Consider the following 12,221-nt stretch of genomic DNA (forward strand, 5'->3'; position numbering starts at 1 on the left):
TTTGACTCAAACCATAAAACATCAATTGGTCAAAAACAGGCACCTCGGAAATGACATGATTGAAAATACTTACGTGATATTGCACTCTTCTTCTTTGTAGTTGGGTCAGACTGTATGTCAACTGCAGAGTTGGCCTGCAACTCCAACTCCAGTGTAGGTACAGCTGATCTTATAATACGGTTCCTTAGTGGGGAGTTAAAACACCATTCATCAAAATGTAATGAGCAAATCCTGTAATAACCATTGATATACTCCTCATTATGGGTGTCGAGTAAGTCAAGCCTATTTATGGCTCTTAGCCAGGCTCTACATCTGCAACAATTAAGACATTGAATTACCACAGGACAGGCGAAGAGAAATGCACAATGCAAAATGTGCAGCATATGTCACTGGAATGTACCAGGAATCAAATTCGGGGCCTTTAGACTAAAAGATGATAACTTTCACATTATGGACATGCAGTTGCCAAATGAATACTTAATAGAAGGGTACCTTAATTGTAACCAGCAGGCCACATTTAGCTTCCCATAGTTTTCTCTTTAAAATAATTTTAAGCTTAAGTAAAGTGTAACATGGCCCATTGCAATTAAAATGTTTGGGTACCCATGATTTAATTACCATACTAGAAACAGGGTGGCTACAGACAAGTAGAAATGAACCTGACTTTTCCAGGTTTTCCAGGACAAATTTTGCATTTTTTTCCTGACAATTTTTAACTAAATCCACTTATTTGTACATGGAAAATAAACTCTTACTGTATTAAGTATCTGTATTAGCTTACAAGAAATTGACTTAATTTCTCTATGATTTATATTCGTTCTGAAAAATAGTGATTTTGAAAAAAAAAATTACAATTTACAAGCTAGGAAAGGACTTACAGGGCTTTTCTCATTTGCAAGCAGGCTTAAATAAAATATTTTATTAATTTTCAAGTTATGACTAAATTAGATTGAGCAAATTAGTTGTTTTTAATGAAGAAATTTTGTAATTTCTCATTCTTCTAAGCCATTCTCATTATTAAATGTTGATATTTCGCCTGCTGCTTGCAAGAACCATGACTGCAAACTTATTTTTGAAGCATTAATGCTTCTATACTACGTCTGTTTTCTATATAAAGAAAACAAACAACTTAATCCACGCACACATGATTGAGATATTGGTATGGTGTATTAGCAGCTTGTTTGATGTGAACATAGCAACACATGGCGTCCGCTTGGCACCCAAATCCCTAAAATATCTTAAACCTGCTTCTCGAGACTAACATTCTGAAGCAATGGAATTGTACAAAACAAAGTGTCATATTACCTTACATTATCGATGTGATTTATCTTTCAGCACAAACATTCACAGTATATCCAAGTACTGTGAAACTGACAACACACTGTAACCTATATTGCTGGCAAAAAGTGTGTATCTGTGTGTATATACATATCTATTAAAATCTTAATGCAAGCAATTTATAGTAGGGAAATCTACTGTACTGCACAGGCATCTGATTTTGCTAATCAGACAGGATAAGATAGGGAAAAATCTGTTAATAACAGTGTCCGTAAGTTTATACAGAGGCTGTTAAGCGTATGTTTGACCAAACGCGATTCCTTCCCCCTGCACTCAGAATGAACTTGCCCAACCTTGGTCGGGCACATTTGTCAGTGTAGTGTGTAAGCTGTAAAAGAGTGGTGGTGTTTTCTCACTGGGACCAAAATCCCACCCAAATTGAGCTGCTTTTGGGAGGAGTAAGTTGTATAACTTTTCAAAGTGTTTGTGTTTTCTCGCTTGGCTGAAAATGTTGCCAAAGCAGCCGCTTTTGGGAGCGTTATGTTGTAGCCCTTTAAAACGCAAAGTTCAGTGTGTCAATGATCAGGAAGTAGTGTAAGAGCAACGATTGTGACATTAGTTTGACTTTATTCAAGAATGTGATCGGCAAGTATAAGGATTGCATGGCTCCAGCATTCGGTTCTCCACCAAAAGGGACAAGAACACGGATGTGCACACAAGCCACCACCAGTATGCAGGTGCAAGGTGCGGTTAACAGTTTCCAAAGACATAGTTAGATAGATGATTCGCCATCTGTCTTTGGGTCGGTGGATTCTCTTGCATGGCCATTCTGCGAAGTTTCGCCTGCATACTGGTGGTGGCTTGTGTGCACGGCCATGTTCTCGTCCCCTTTGTTGGAGAACCGAATGCTGGGGCCATGCAATCCTTATACTTGCCGATCACATTCTTGAATAAAGTCAAACGAACGTCACAATCCTTGCTCTTACACTACTTCCTGATCATTGACACACTGAACTTTGCATCATAAAGGGCTACAACATAACCTTCCCAAAAGCAACTCAGTTTTGGCAGCATTTTCGGCCCAGCCAGAAAATGCAAGTTCTTGGAAAAGTTATACAACGTACTCCTCCCAAAAGCTGCTCAGTTTGGGCAGGATTTTCGGCCCAGTGAGAAAACACAACCACTCTTTTACAGCTCACACACTACACTGACAAACATGCCTGACCAAGGTTGGGCGAGTTCATTCTGAGTGCAGGGGGAAGGAATCACGTTTGGTCAAACATACGCTGGACAGCCTCTGTATATGAGGCACATCAAGAAAGTAAGTTCAGATATTGTTGGAACACTGCACTAGTGGTTGGCATACGACGTGCACATACAGATAGGAAGAGGTGGTGCAGTCGCATTGTTATGAAGGCAGTCGATTTAAGAACAGTGTTATACCAGAGCCAAATTATCACCTGGCTGTATTCACAGCGCAGAATGGTTATTTTGGCAAAATCCTGTTTCCCTACTGGCCTCTGCAGGGAGGAGGGATTCTAAGGTTGCCGATCATTGCTCAAAGAGGGGGGGGGGGCAGCAGTAGGTCTAATTGGCTGTTTGACCACAAGTTTCTTCGTAGGTAAAAGTGGCAGGTCACTGCCATAAAAATGGATCCCACACCAGGAGTTAGCTTGGTTGATTGATTAATTTGCTTTATTTTACTTATTTTTTTGTGCCACTTTTGGCTAATTTGCGAAGATGGGGATGATTGATGACATGATCAAATTGATGAATGGACACTCACAAACATCCATGCCCAGGCCGGGACCTCTGGTGTTGTAGCGTGATGTGCTCACCACTATGCTACAGGTGCCAACAGGAGTTAGCTTGGTTCAACTCTTTGAGAAAGATGGCAGTTCTCATATACCGACAGTGTGCTGTAATCAGATTTTTGCATGCTCAGAAGCAGATGCTGGTAGAGATCTACCGGAATTTGTGAGAGGTGTAAGGACTGGATGCCATAAGTGACAGTATGGTAAGATGATGGAATTTGTGAGAGGTGTAAGGACTGGATGCCATAAGTGACAGTATGGTAAGATGATGGTGCAGACAATTCATGGAAGGAAGATCCATCATGCACAACCCCACACACCTGACCGCAAGTGGGCTCTTTTGCATCACTTTAAGTGAGAGTCCTGACCTCACACGCTACGACTTTCATCTCTTCCTTTTCAGCTGAAGCAGTTTCTGTCAGGACATAGGTTTTGACAGTAACGCTACTTTACAGCTGGTTCCAATTTCTGGAGGCAGACATGACATGGACATACAAAATTTAGTGTCACACTACAACAAATACCTTAAGAATGGTGGTGAATATGTCGAAAAGTAAGTTAATGGGTCACTGTAAATTATCTACAATGTGATATTATCTTCTATGCAGTTTCCCGAACGGTGGAAAGTTACTGCTGTATGTCCAGTACCGAAATCCTCGGAGAACAGAAACATACAAAACCATCGTCCTATAGCTCTCTTATCTGCCCCTGCTAAAATATTTGAGCAAATCTTATATTGCCACATACATAACCATGTCAAAGAAACTTTTTCTGAATACCAGTATGGCTTTCTGCCCAACTGCTCAATAGAAACAAACCTTGGCGAGAAACTGCATTATATAAGCACGGTGCTAGATGATGGGGGGCAGGTGGATGTAATATACACTGATTTTTCCAAAGCCTTTGACACTGTAAATCATGATGTACTACTAAGTAAATTGGGCACTTTCAACTTTTCCCTTCCCCTCAGGAAACTTATGGCGTCATATTTAATGAATAGAAAACAATATATTTCGTATAAAGGCCACACATCCAGCAAATTTCTAGTACGTTCCGGAGTACCTCAAGGGTCCAACATAGGACCTCTTCTCTTTCTTCTATTAATCAACGATTTACCAGAGCATTTGATTAATTCTAGAAAACTGTTATTTGCAGACGACCTGAAATTCTTTCAAAGAATAAAAAATATTGAAGACTGTGTGTGTCTACAACAAGACATAAATAGGTTGAGTGCGTGGTGCTTGTGCAATGGTATTTCTCTTAATGCAGCAAAATGCTATTCCGTTACTTACTCTAAACAAAAAACGATCTTAAATTTTCAATATAAACTTAATAATACCAATCTAAAAAAATCTAAAACAGCAAAGGACCTAGGAATATATTTTGACTCTAAGCTAACTTTCACTCACCATATTAACAAAGTAATAGGCAACGCTTACAAACTTATCGGGTTCATTATTAGAATGGGCAGAGACTTTCGAGACACCCAAACACTTAAGGTATTATATTACTCATTAGTGCGTTCAAAACTTGAATTCGGGTCTGTTGTATGGAACACTGACAGTACAGTACAGACTACAAAAATAGAGCGAGTACAATCAAAGATGTTATGTTATATGAAGTATAAACTTGAAGGTACTTATCCCAAATTTGATTCGTACAGTAATCTAATAGAGGAGCTCCGAATGCACAGGCTTGACAATCGAAGGACAGTGCGCGACCTGCTGCTGCTCTGGAAAATATATAATGGAAAACTTCGCTCTCCTCTTTGGATCTCACAATTTAAATTACGTGTTCCTAACAATAAGACGCAACCCAATCATCAAACCTTTTTTGTGAATAGAGCGTGAACAAACATTGTCAAGAAATCTTCTATCTGGAGAATGAGTATTCTCTACAATGCCTTAGAAAAGCTTAACAAAAATATTGATTTATTCTCTATGCCATATATACAATTTAAAAACTGTGTAATGAAAACAATATCAAATAACAGTCACTGAAGCATGTATAAAAACCTGTATCTCTGAACTCTCTAACTGGGCGCCAGCCTGTTGAGTTCATTATTGAAAATAAATAAATAAATAAATAAAAAATGTCAATGATTACCAAAGTTTGTATTTTAATTTATGGCTAATTGGAATGTACTTTCTGCACCATTCTCATATAGAGCTTCAGCCTGTTAACTTCAATAACAGTAGACTAAAAGTGAAAAATCAGTAGAGCTGGCAGAAGAACATTGATTACTGACGAAAATGATATGTTTTTAGGATTGAGAGCCTAGAAGTTTGTCCGGCGAAATGTTGTACTATATCAGACAAAAAAAATCAGATGCATAAGAGTGCCATGCATGCATTTTTATGCCATAGTGAGACATTTTGTTGCAATTCGATATTAGACAGATTTAAGTAAGTCTTGAAGCTTTCCTGGCGAGGAATGATGAAATGATTCTCTCACCTGGTCGACAGCCCAAGAGAATATTTTCATTAGTCAGATTTATCCGACAAAAATCACATGCATCAATGGAGCCTAAATATTCGGTGAATCAAATGTCATTCCATGGCATACAACAAAAAATTTAGGTTGGATAAAAGCCCTCATTCGTTTCAACGTTTCTTCATAACGTTCACACAATGCCGTACTATGGTGTTGGACATCTGTCGGACGGTGCCAGAGTGGATGCACCCTTCTGGTCGACAGATCATACCTCGCATAGACAAAAAAAAAAAAAAATGTCAATATATTTTAAATGTGACATCAAATGTGTCTGCCTCATTGCAAATTTCTCCTCCTCCTCTATCACTTCTTTCTGGCACCATAGTTGTGTCCAATGCATAATAGAGACCTAAAAGTTTACGCCAAAGGCTGGCAAGATGATTTCCCATTTAAGTGCTGGCAAGATGATTCCCATTTAAGTGCAGTGCTTATTACGACTTCAAAATAAAATGTGTGGCAGGTTCATTGCATCATATCGCATCTACACTCCAACAAAGAGACATTTGTCAATCAAGACAAATTTTCCTGACTTTTTTTGACCTCTCCAAATCCCTGACTTTTCCAGGTTTTCCAGGTCTGTCGCCACCCTGTAGAAAATAATGCACATGCGTAATATTTGTAAGTTAGCAACTCACACTGTAGCAAACCAGTTAACAAACACAAGGTATTAATACTAGAATAACATAAAACAATTTACTTAAAACATTAAGATCAAAAGAATTTACATACTTTTCTGGATCCTTCGGTACTTTGAAATAAAATCGGCCTGATTCTGGTGCAGTTTCACCACATAGCATGCAATTCTCATTAATAGATGCATCTGATGGAAAAACACAGTAAAATTAGATTTCATTTACAAGTACTATGTTTATTATCACTGGATATGTCTTTCTTTTTTTTAAAAAAAAAAAAGTAGCATAGCATCAAAATTATTCTTGGTATCAATTATGAAGAACAATGTATAGTTGATTACATATTGGGTGAAAAGCTAATTATGTAGTATATTTACATTATATGAAACTGACATTATCTCAGATAATTTGCAAGATGGATAGTAACCATGAAACATCTAGCAATAATTGTCATGAACTGTATGGCTCCCAGTCATTTATGAGCATGTGTGTGCATGTGCTTTTAGCAGAGACCTGAATGGTTTTCCAACAACTAGCGCTACTTTTTATCCAAAATTTAAGTTAAAAAAGTAGGAATAGGCCAATATGAAATTTTGGCCAATACCGATAAAGTGCTGATATAAAATTTACCCATCCGATATAAAATTCCAAATGGTCCCTGAAGAACCTGAATGTTTCATTGACCTCCATAATAAATGTTTGTTTCTAGGTGACTGCAGAGCAAAAGAAGTTGAATATTTAGACATTTACTTTTTTAAATGTAGGGAATGGAGGTTAGCCATTAACATTAAGACAAAATGGAAGAATTTTGCACTAAACGATAAAATATTTATAGATATATCGGATCAGTGAAATAATCGGTAATTTTACCAATAAACCAATATACTATATCTATGATACTGATGGAGTACAGATTAATGTGTACCATCCCCAAAAAATAGCCTTATTCAGCATTGACATGATAAAAGTTTTCAAGTCCTACATAATCTCTTGGACTTGCGTGCTCACAGTAATACGTACTTCAGTGACAAAATTAATGGATATGCGTATAATGGCTTAAAGAGCCCTGTTAAAAATAATAAATAAAAATCGTCAAAATAACCCTTGTTCAAATCAAAGATCAAGGTATGTAAAGTTCCTGTACTCAGTGCACTGTTGTAAGAACAACCCACGAGGCAGAAACACGGCCTCTCAATAAAGGTGATTTTTTTATTATTATTATTACTGTATCGTGAAGACATATGGGAGTTTGTGGATGTAGGGCCTCACACATTCACGATGTTTGCCATTTTCTTTTTATTCTATCAGCAGCATGCTCTGGTTGTCTTTAATCCCAAATACCCATTTATTATTAGAGGCTGGATGAGTATCAGAGCTGCTTTATATGGAGACAAAGTCGAGATCATTCACCCCAAGAGTTGAAACACTGATCTTGTGCATACCAGTCCAGCGTTACTGATTGGATGACCATGGTTCCATTCTAATTAAAACCTGATTCATATTACATGACTTTCTCCAAGAAACAGGTAACATATTCATGGTATCATGTGGTAAGCATGGTTAGACTATTCTTCCTTATAGCTGATCAGTGGTGATTCATTCATTCCTAGTTTTGGACTTTTAACCACTGTGTTGTTTTTAAAATACCAACGTTTCGGAGGCTGATTCTGCCTCCGTCTTCAGGGTAGTGTGTAATCTACTAAATCATACTTGAATCCATGGACACATGATGTGTTTGGGGATGGTGTCTATATAGAGAGTGAGAATAAATGGTTACCTTGGAGGGTTATTCTCGGTGGCCAAGGCTCCACCTCGTCTGCCGGTCACAAGGACATATTGTACATGAAGTTTGCCAGAGAGAATTATCAGTGGCCAAGGCTTCACTTCGTCTGGTGGTCACGTCAAGACCTGTTTTTCTATGTAGGCTGCCAGGGAGGATTATATGCGGTGGCCCAGGCTCGACCTTGTCAAAGGATTGATACTGCTGGAAATCAACCCCAAAAACGTAATACTCCTTTAGTGCAGTTTACGTGCAACTGTCAGACCCTGAATGGTTGTAACCACTTTACAGATACATCTCCAACCCTGCTTTGGCCAGTCAGCATACAAACGAGGATCAGTGTAGCACACGCACTGGGAGAACTGTATGCCCACAACCATATAGACACCATCCCCAAACACATCATGTGTCCAGGGATTCAAGTATGATTTAGTAGATTACACACTACCCTGAAGATGGAGGCAGAATCAGCCTCCGAAACGTGCTATTTTAAAAACAACACAGTGTATCTAAAGATATCAAGTTTGGAGGTTACGCAAAATAAATTTACGCGGAAAAATGAAAAGTAAGTTTATCAGAGTTAATTAACAACACAGTGGTTAAAAGTCCAAAACTAAGAATGGTTAGACTATTACATAGAAATGTTTTCTTGGTGTATTTCTTGTTCTTTTAATGGATTAATTTGAAAGATCCAATGAATTCATTAACATAGATAGAACATGAACATCTTGATCTGTGTAAAGGATTCTATATGTTTTTCTTTATACTTTATATTAACTTCTTCTAATCAGACCTCCCCATTTTTTCTACGTTCGAAGCTGGAGTATTGCCCTTAAACTTATCTATTAGAACTCAAATATATGTTGGAATAGTGATATTTCATTTACCACATTTTGATGATATTCACAGGCAACTAGTTCCAGAGGACTTACTGAAATTATTTTACAACAATATCTTCTTTAGGGAATATTCTTATACGGAATCAGCCTCGACGGTGGACTGGGTTATAGGCAAAACATGAGGCTTGGCCTAAAAGGCCAACTTGGGATTGTCAAATCTCAGCCATGGTGGAAGCCAGCATGACAGCCAGATGGATCAGATTTGGAGGGATCATAGCCACAACTGGGGCACTGATATGGTTCATATATAATTCAACATGGAGCAAGAACTCATTTCTTCGGACATAAGCAGTCAATTTATACTGTTCCGTAGTGTGCAAGGTTACCATGCTGGTGAGAGTTTTTCAACTTTATTTCAATAATTACTTTTCCCAAATAAAATGAATATAGCATAGAGGTTTCACATAAAGTAAAGATGGCTGGAGCATGGTGTGGATTGCATCACCTCCCAAAATGGCCAAAATCAACCATGTCTGGGGCTATACCTCCACACCTCTCTTTGCCTTCATGGAACAGTGCACTGTAGAGTGGATTTTTACATAATGGTATAAAATGTGATTAAAAAGTATTTTAGGTTCACTTTCTGTCCAGATACACTAATCAAGACAGCATTTTCAGTTTAAACTGGGTTCAAACCTGAGACTCCTAATTACAAGGTGACAGTGACAGTGTCAACAAATACATTATTGGGGAGTCTTTAGCAACACTAAAGTACACCTTTCATTTTGCTGTAGTGAAATAACTCTATCCACACTTCTTTTTCAGTTGGAAAATACTCACACAATATCCTGTTTAAAGACTTACTTCTCTTCAAAGAAATTGAAGAATCAGGTGAATGTTCTGCAAGATGTTTTTTAAGTGCAGATTCCACTAATTTCTTTTTATGCCGAGGTGCCGGTGGAGAAAAATTGAACAGAGTTGGTACTGCATTAGCCAATAAACGCCTCCGTAAATTTACAAAATGCATATATTTCTCTTCAAAATGTAAAGAACATAGAAAACTATTTCGAGTGGGATACCAATTGTCCCTTTTCATCTTATCAACCCATTTCTTTGTTAGTTCTTCATTCTTTAGTGGAAATCTGAAAAGTAAATAACAGTTTAACATTAGCATGGCATAGCTATCTTTGAGAGCAAGAGCAGAATTTCAACAATTTCACTGGGATACTTCATTGTTTTTTACCACTACAAGTATTCCCCTTCGACACTCCTTATTGAAACAGGAGTAAAATAAGCTTTGTTTCAACTTGCAAGTACCAAGATATAATTCTAAAGGGTATTAAACACTGACAAATATTGATAATAAAAGAAAGTTGAGGTTCTGTTTACATAGGGTTACCAAACGTTCGGTTTTTCCCGGTCATGTCATACATTTTAATCTTATGTCCAGCATCCGGGAGGAATTTGAGAAATATCATAAATGTCCTACATTTTGACCGCAACATAATATTAATTAGGAAAAAACGTATTTCAGTTGAAAATCCTATAGTGCAATCTATTTTGATCCAGTCATTTCACGAGAAGAAAATAAATGTTTGCCCCACTAGAGCAAAAATGGAAGCAATTAATAAACAAAGTTTTGGGGTCACATTCTATTCAGTGCCTGAACGGAATTTCTTGATATGGATGGGGTTTATACTGATGGAACAAGGTGTTTCCCATTCTTATTCAATGAATTGTAAATCATAGAGAAGAAAGTTTTTGAACTATCCCAGATGAAACTTCTGTAACCATTTCAAGTTACGGTAATTGCTGAATATTAGTTTGCCATTCCAGGCCATAATGAAATAGTTGAGAGAGTACTTTCATTAGCATCCGCATCATGGACTCATGAGAGAAATAATTATTTCATAAAAGTCTATAAAAAGTTTGGTACTGCTTCAGTATAATTTCAAAGAGTTTTACTATTCAGTCTCCTATAAATATATTTTGATTAAACCCGAAAATTTGATGAAACTTTGCTCCTCTGAAAAGTACCAGCTAAAACATGGGTTGTTTAGTATTGATTACAAGTTTGCAAATGTTGCATTTAAGAATTCATTAAGAATTCATATTTTGTTAAAGCTGAAAAGTAATTTTAATTTACTTCCTAACATATTCTATAATGTGTATTGTTTATTGTGAATGTTTGTGTCCTACATTTTGGGACATTATGTCCTACATTTCCCTTATAGCGATCTGGTAACCCTATGATTACATGATTCTAATATCTTCATAATTAATCATGTTTTTCTTGTGATGCAACTTCAATCCTCCACATCTATAAAAACACATTGAAGGGGCTTACTGATTTCTCACTGTGGCCTCTGAAAAATTAAATATATATGCTGGAAAACATAAAATCTGGGACCATGCAAATTTGTATGTGCAATGCAAGTAAATGTGTTCCATTGCACATGTTTCTCAGCAATATGTTGCACACTGACCATTGTTTGACACCTACAGCAGAGACAGAAGGTACTTTGGCACAGTTAACTGCTATTAACAATGCTTAGTCATTTTGCTGAAAGGTGTACTACAAATGGTGTCCAGGACCCTACATACCCTGGCAAAAAAGGTTATAAAGATGTTGCTTTATACAACAATTCTCCTTAGTACTATATTTTTCACATTACATAATTGCAAATTAGGTGTGAAAAGATCTACAGGAGTTACAGGAACATGGTTTACAAGCTCGGAACAAGAAATGTGTTAAATATAGAACACCGTTCACAGAACTTTGGGAGTGTTATTCAAAATATTGCAATATCAAGAAAGTTGATTTGAATAATTTCACTGAAATGTGCATGATAGTGTTGATAACTAACTAACTAACTCTCTAGCCTTCTTAAACCCGAAGGTTCATGGCTGCAGCAACACAGGCCTTCCATCTTTCCCTATCTTGAGCAAGATCTATATACTCTTTTCCATCCCTACCGATTTCCCTTAGGTCCATCTCAACGTTGTCCCTCCATCTTCGTCTTGGCCTTCCTACAGGTCTCTTACCATCAGGTTTCCCAACAAGAATCCTGTAAACTCCTCTTCCCTCTCCCATTCGTGCCACATGGCCTGCCCACCTAAGTCTTCTTGATTTAATTATTCTAATAATATCTGGACATGAATACAAATTATGTAGTTCTAAATTATGTAACCTTCTCCACTCACCTGTCTCCTCATCCCTTTTAGGTCCAAAGATTTTCCTAAGGATCTTATTTTCAAATACTCTCAATACAAAAGTTTATGAAGAGAGAAGTAACATGCATTTCCTGAATTAAGCCTACTTTTTATTTCCTCTTTAATATAATTTTCATTTGTTAATATTACTCCTAAGTATTTGAATTTGGAA

General features: G+C 37.2%; 1 protein-coding gene across 2 annotated transcripts in view; it reads right to left on the reverse strand.

Moving 5' to 3' along the window:
- Positions 1-12,221, reverse strand: part of LOC145985067 (uncharacterized) — a 50,776-nt gene that overhangs the window by 15,976 nt on the left and 22,579 nt on the right. For both annotated transcript variants that reach the window (XM_083118636.1, XM_083118637.1), the window contains exons 2-4: positions 9,701-9,978; positions 6,315-6,405; positions 74-312 (exon numbers count right to left, since the gene is read on the reverse strand). In XM_083118636.1, the coding sequence (XP_082974762.1) occupies positions 74-312; positions 6,315-6,405; positions 9,701-9,978 (608 nt within the window). The remainder of the gene's footprint in view (positions 1-73; positions 313-6,314; positions 6,406-9,700; positions 9,979-12,221) is intronic.

The sequence above is a fragment of the Lepisma saccharinum genome, chromosome 3 (assembly GCF_977018435.1).
Source record: "Lepisma saccharinum chromosome 3, izLepSacc3.1, whole genome shotgun sequence".
NCBI classification, from domain to species: Eukaryota; Metazoa; Arthropoda; class Insecta; order Zygentoma; family Lepismatidae; genus Lepisma; species Lepisma saccharinum.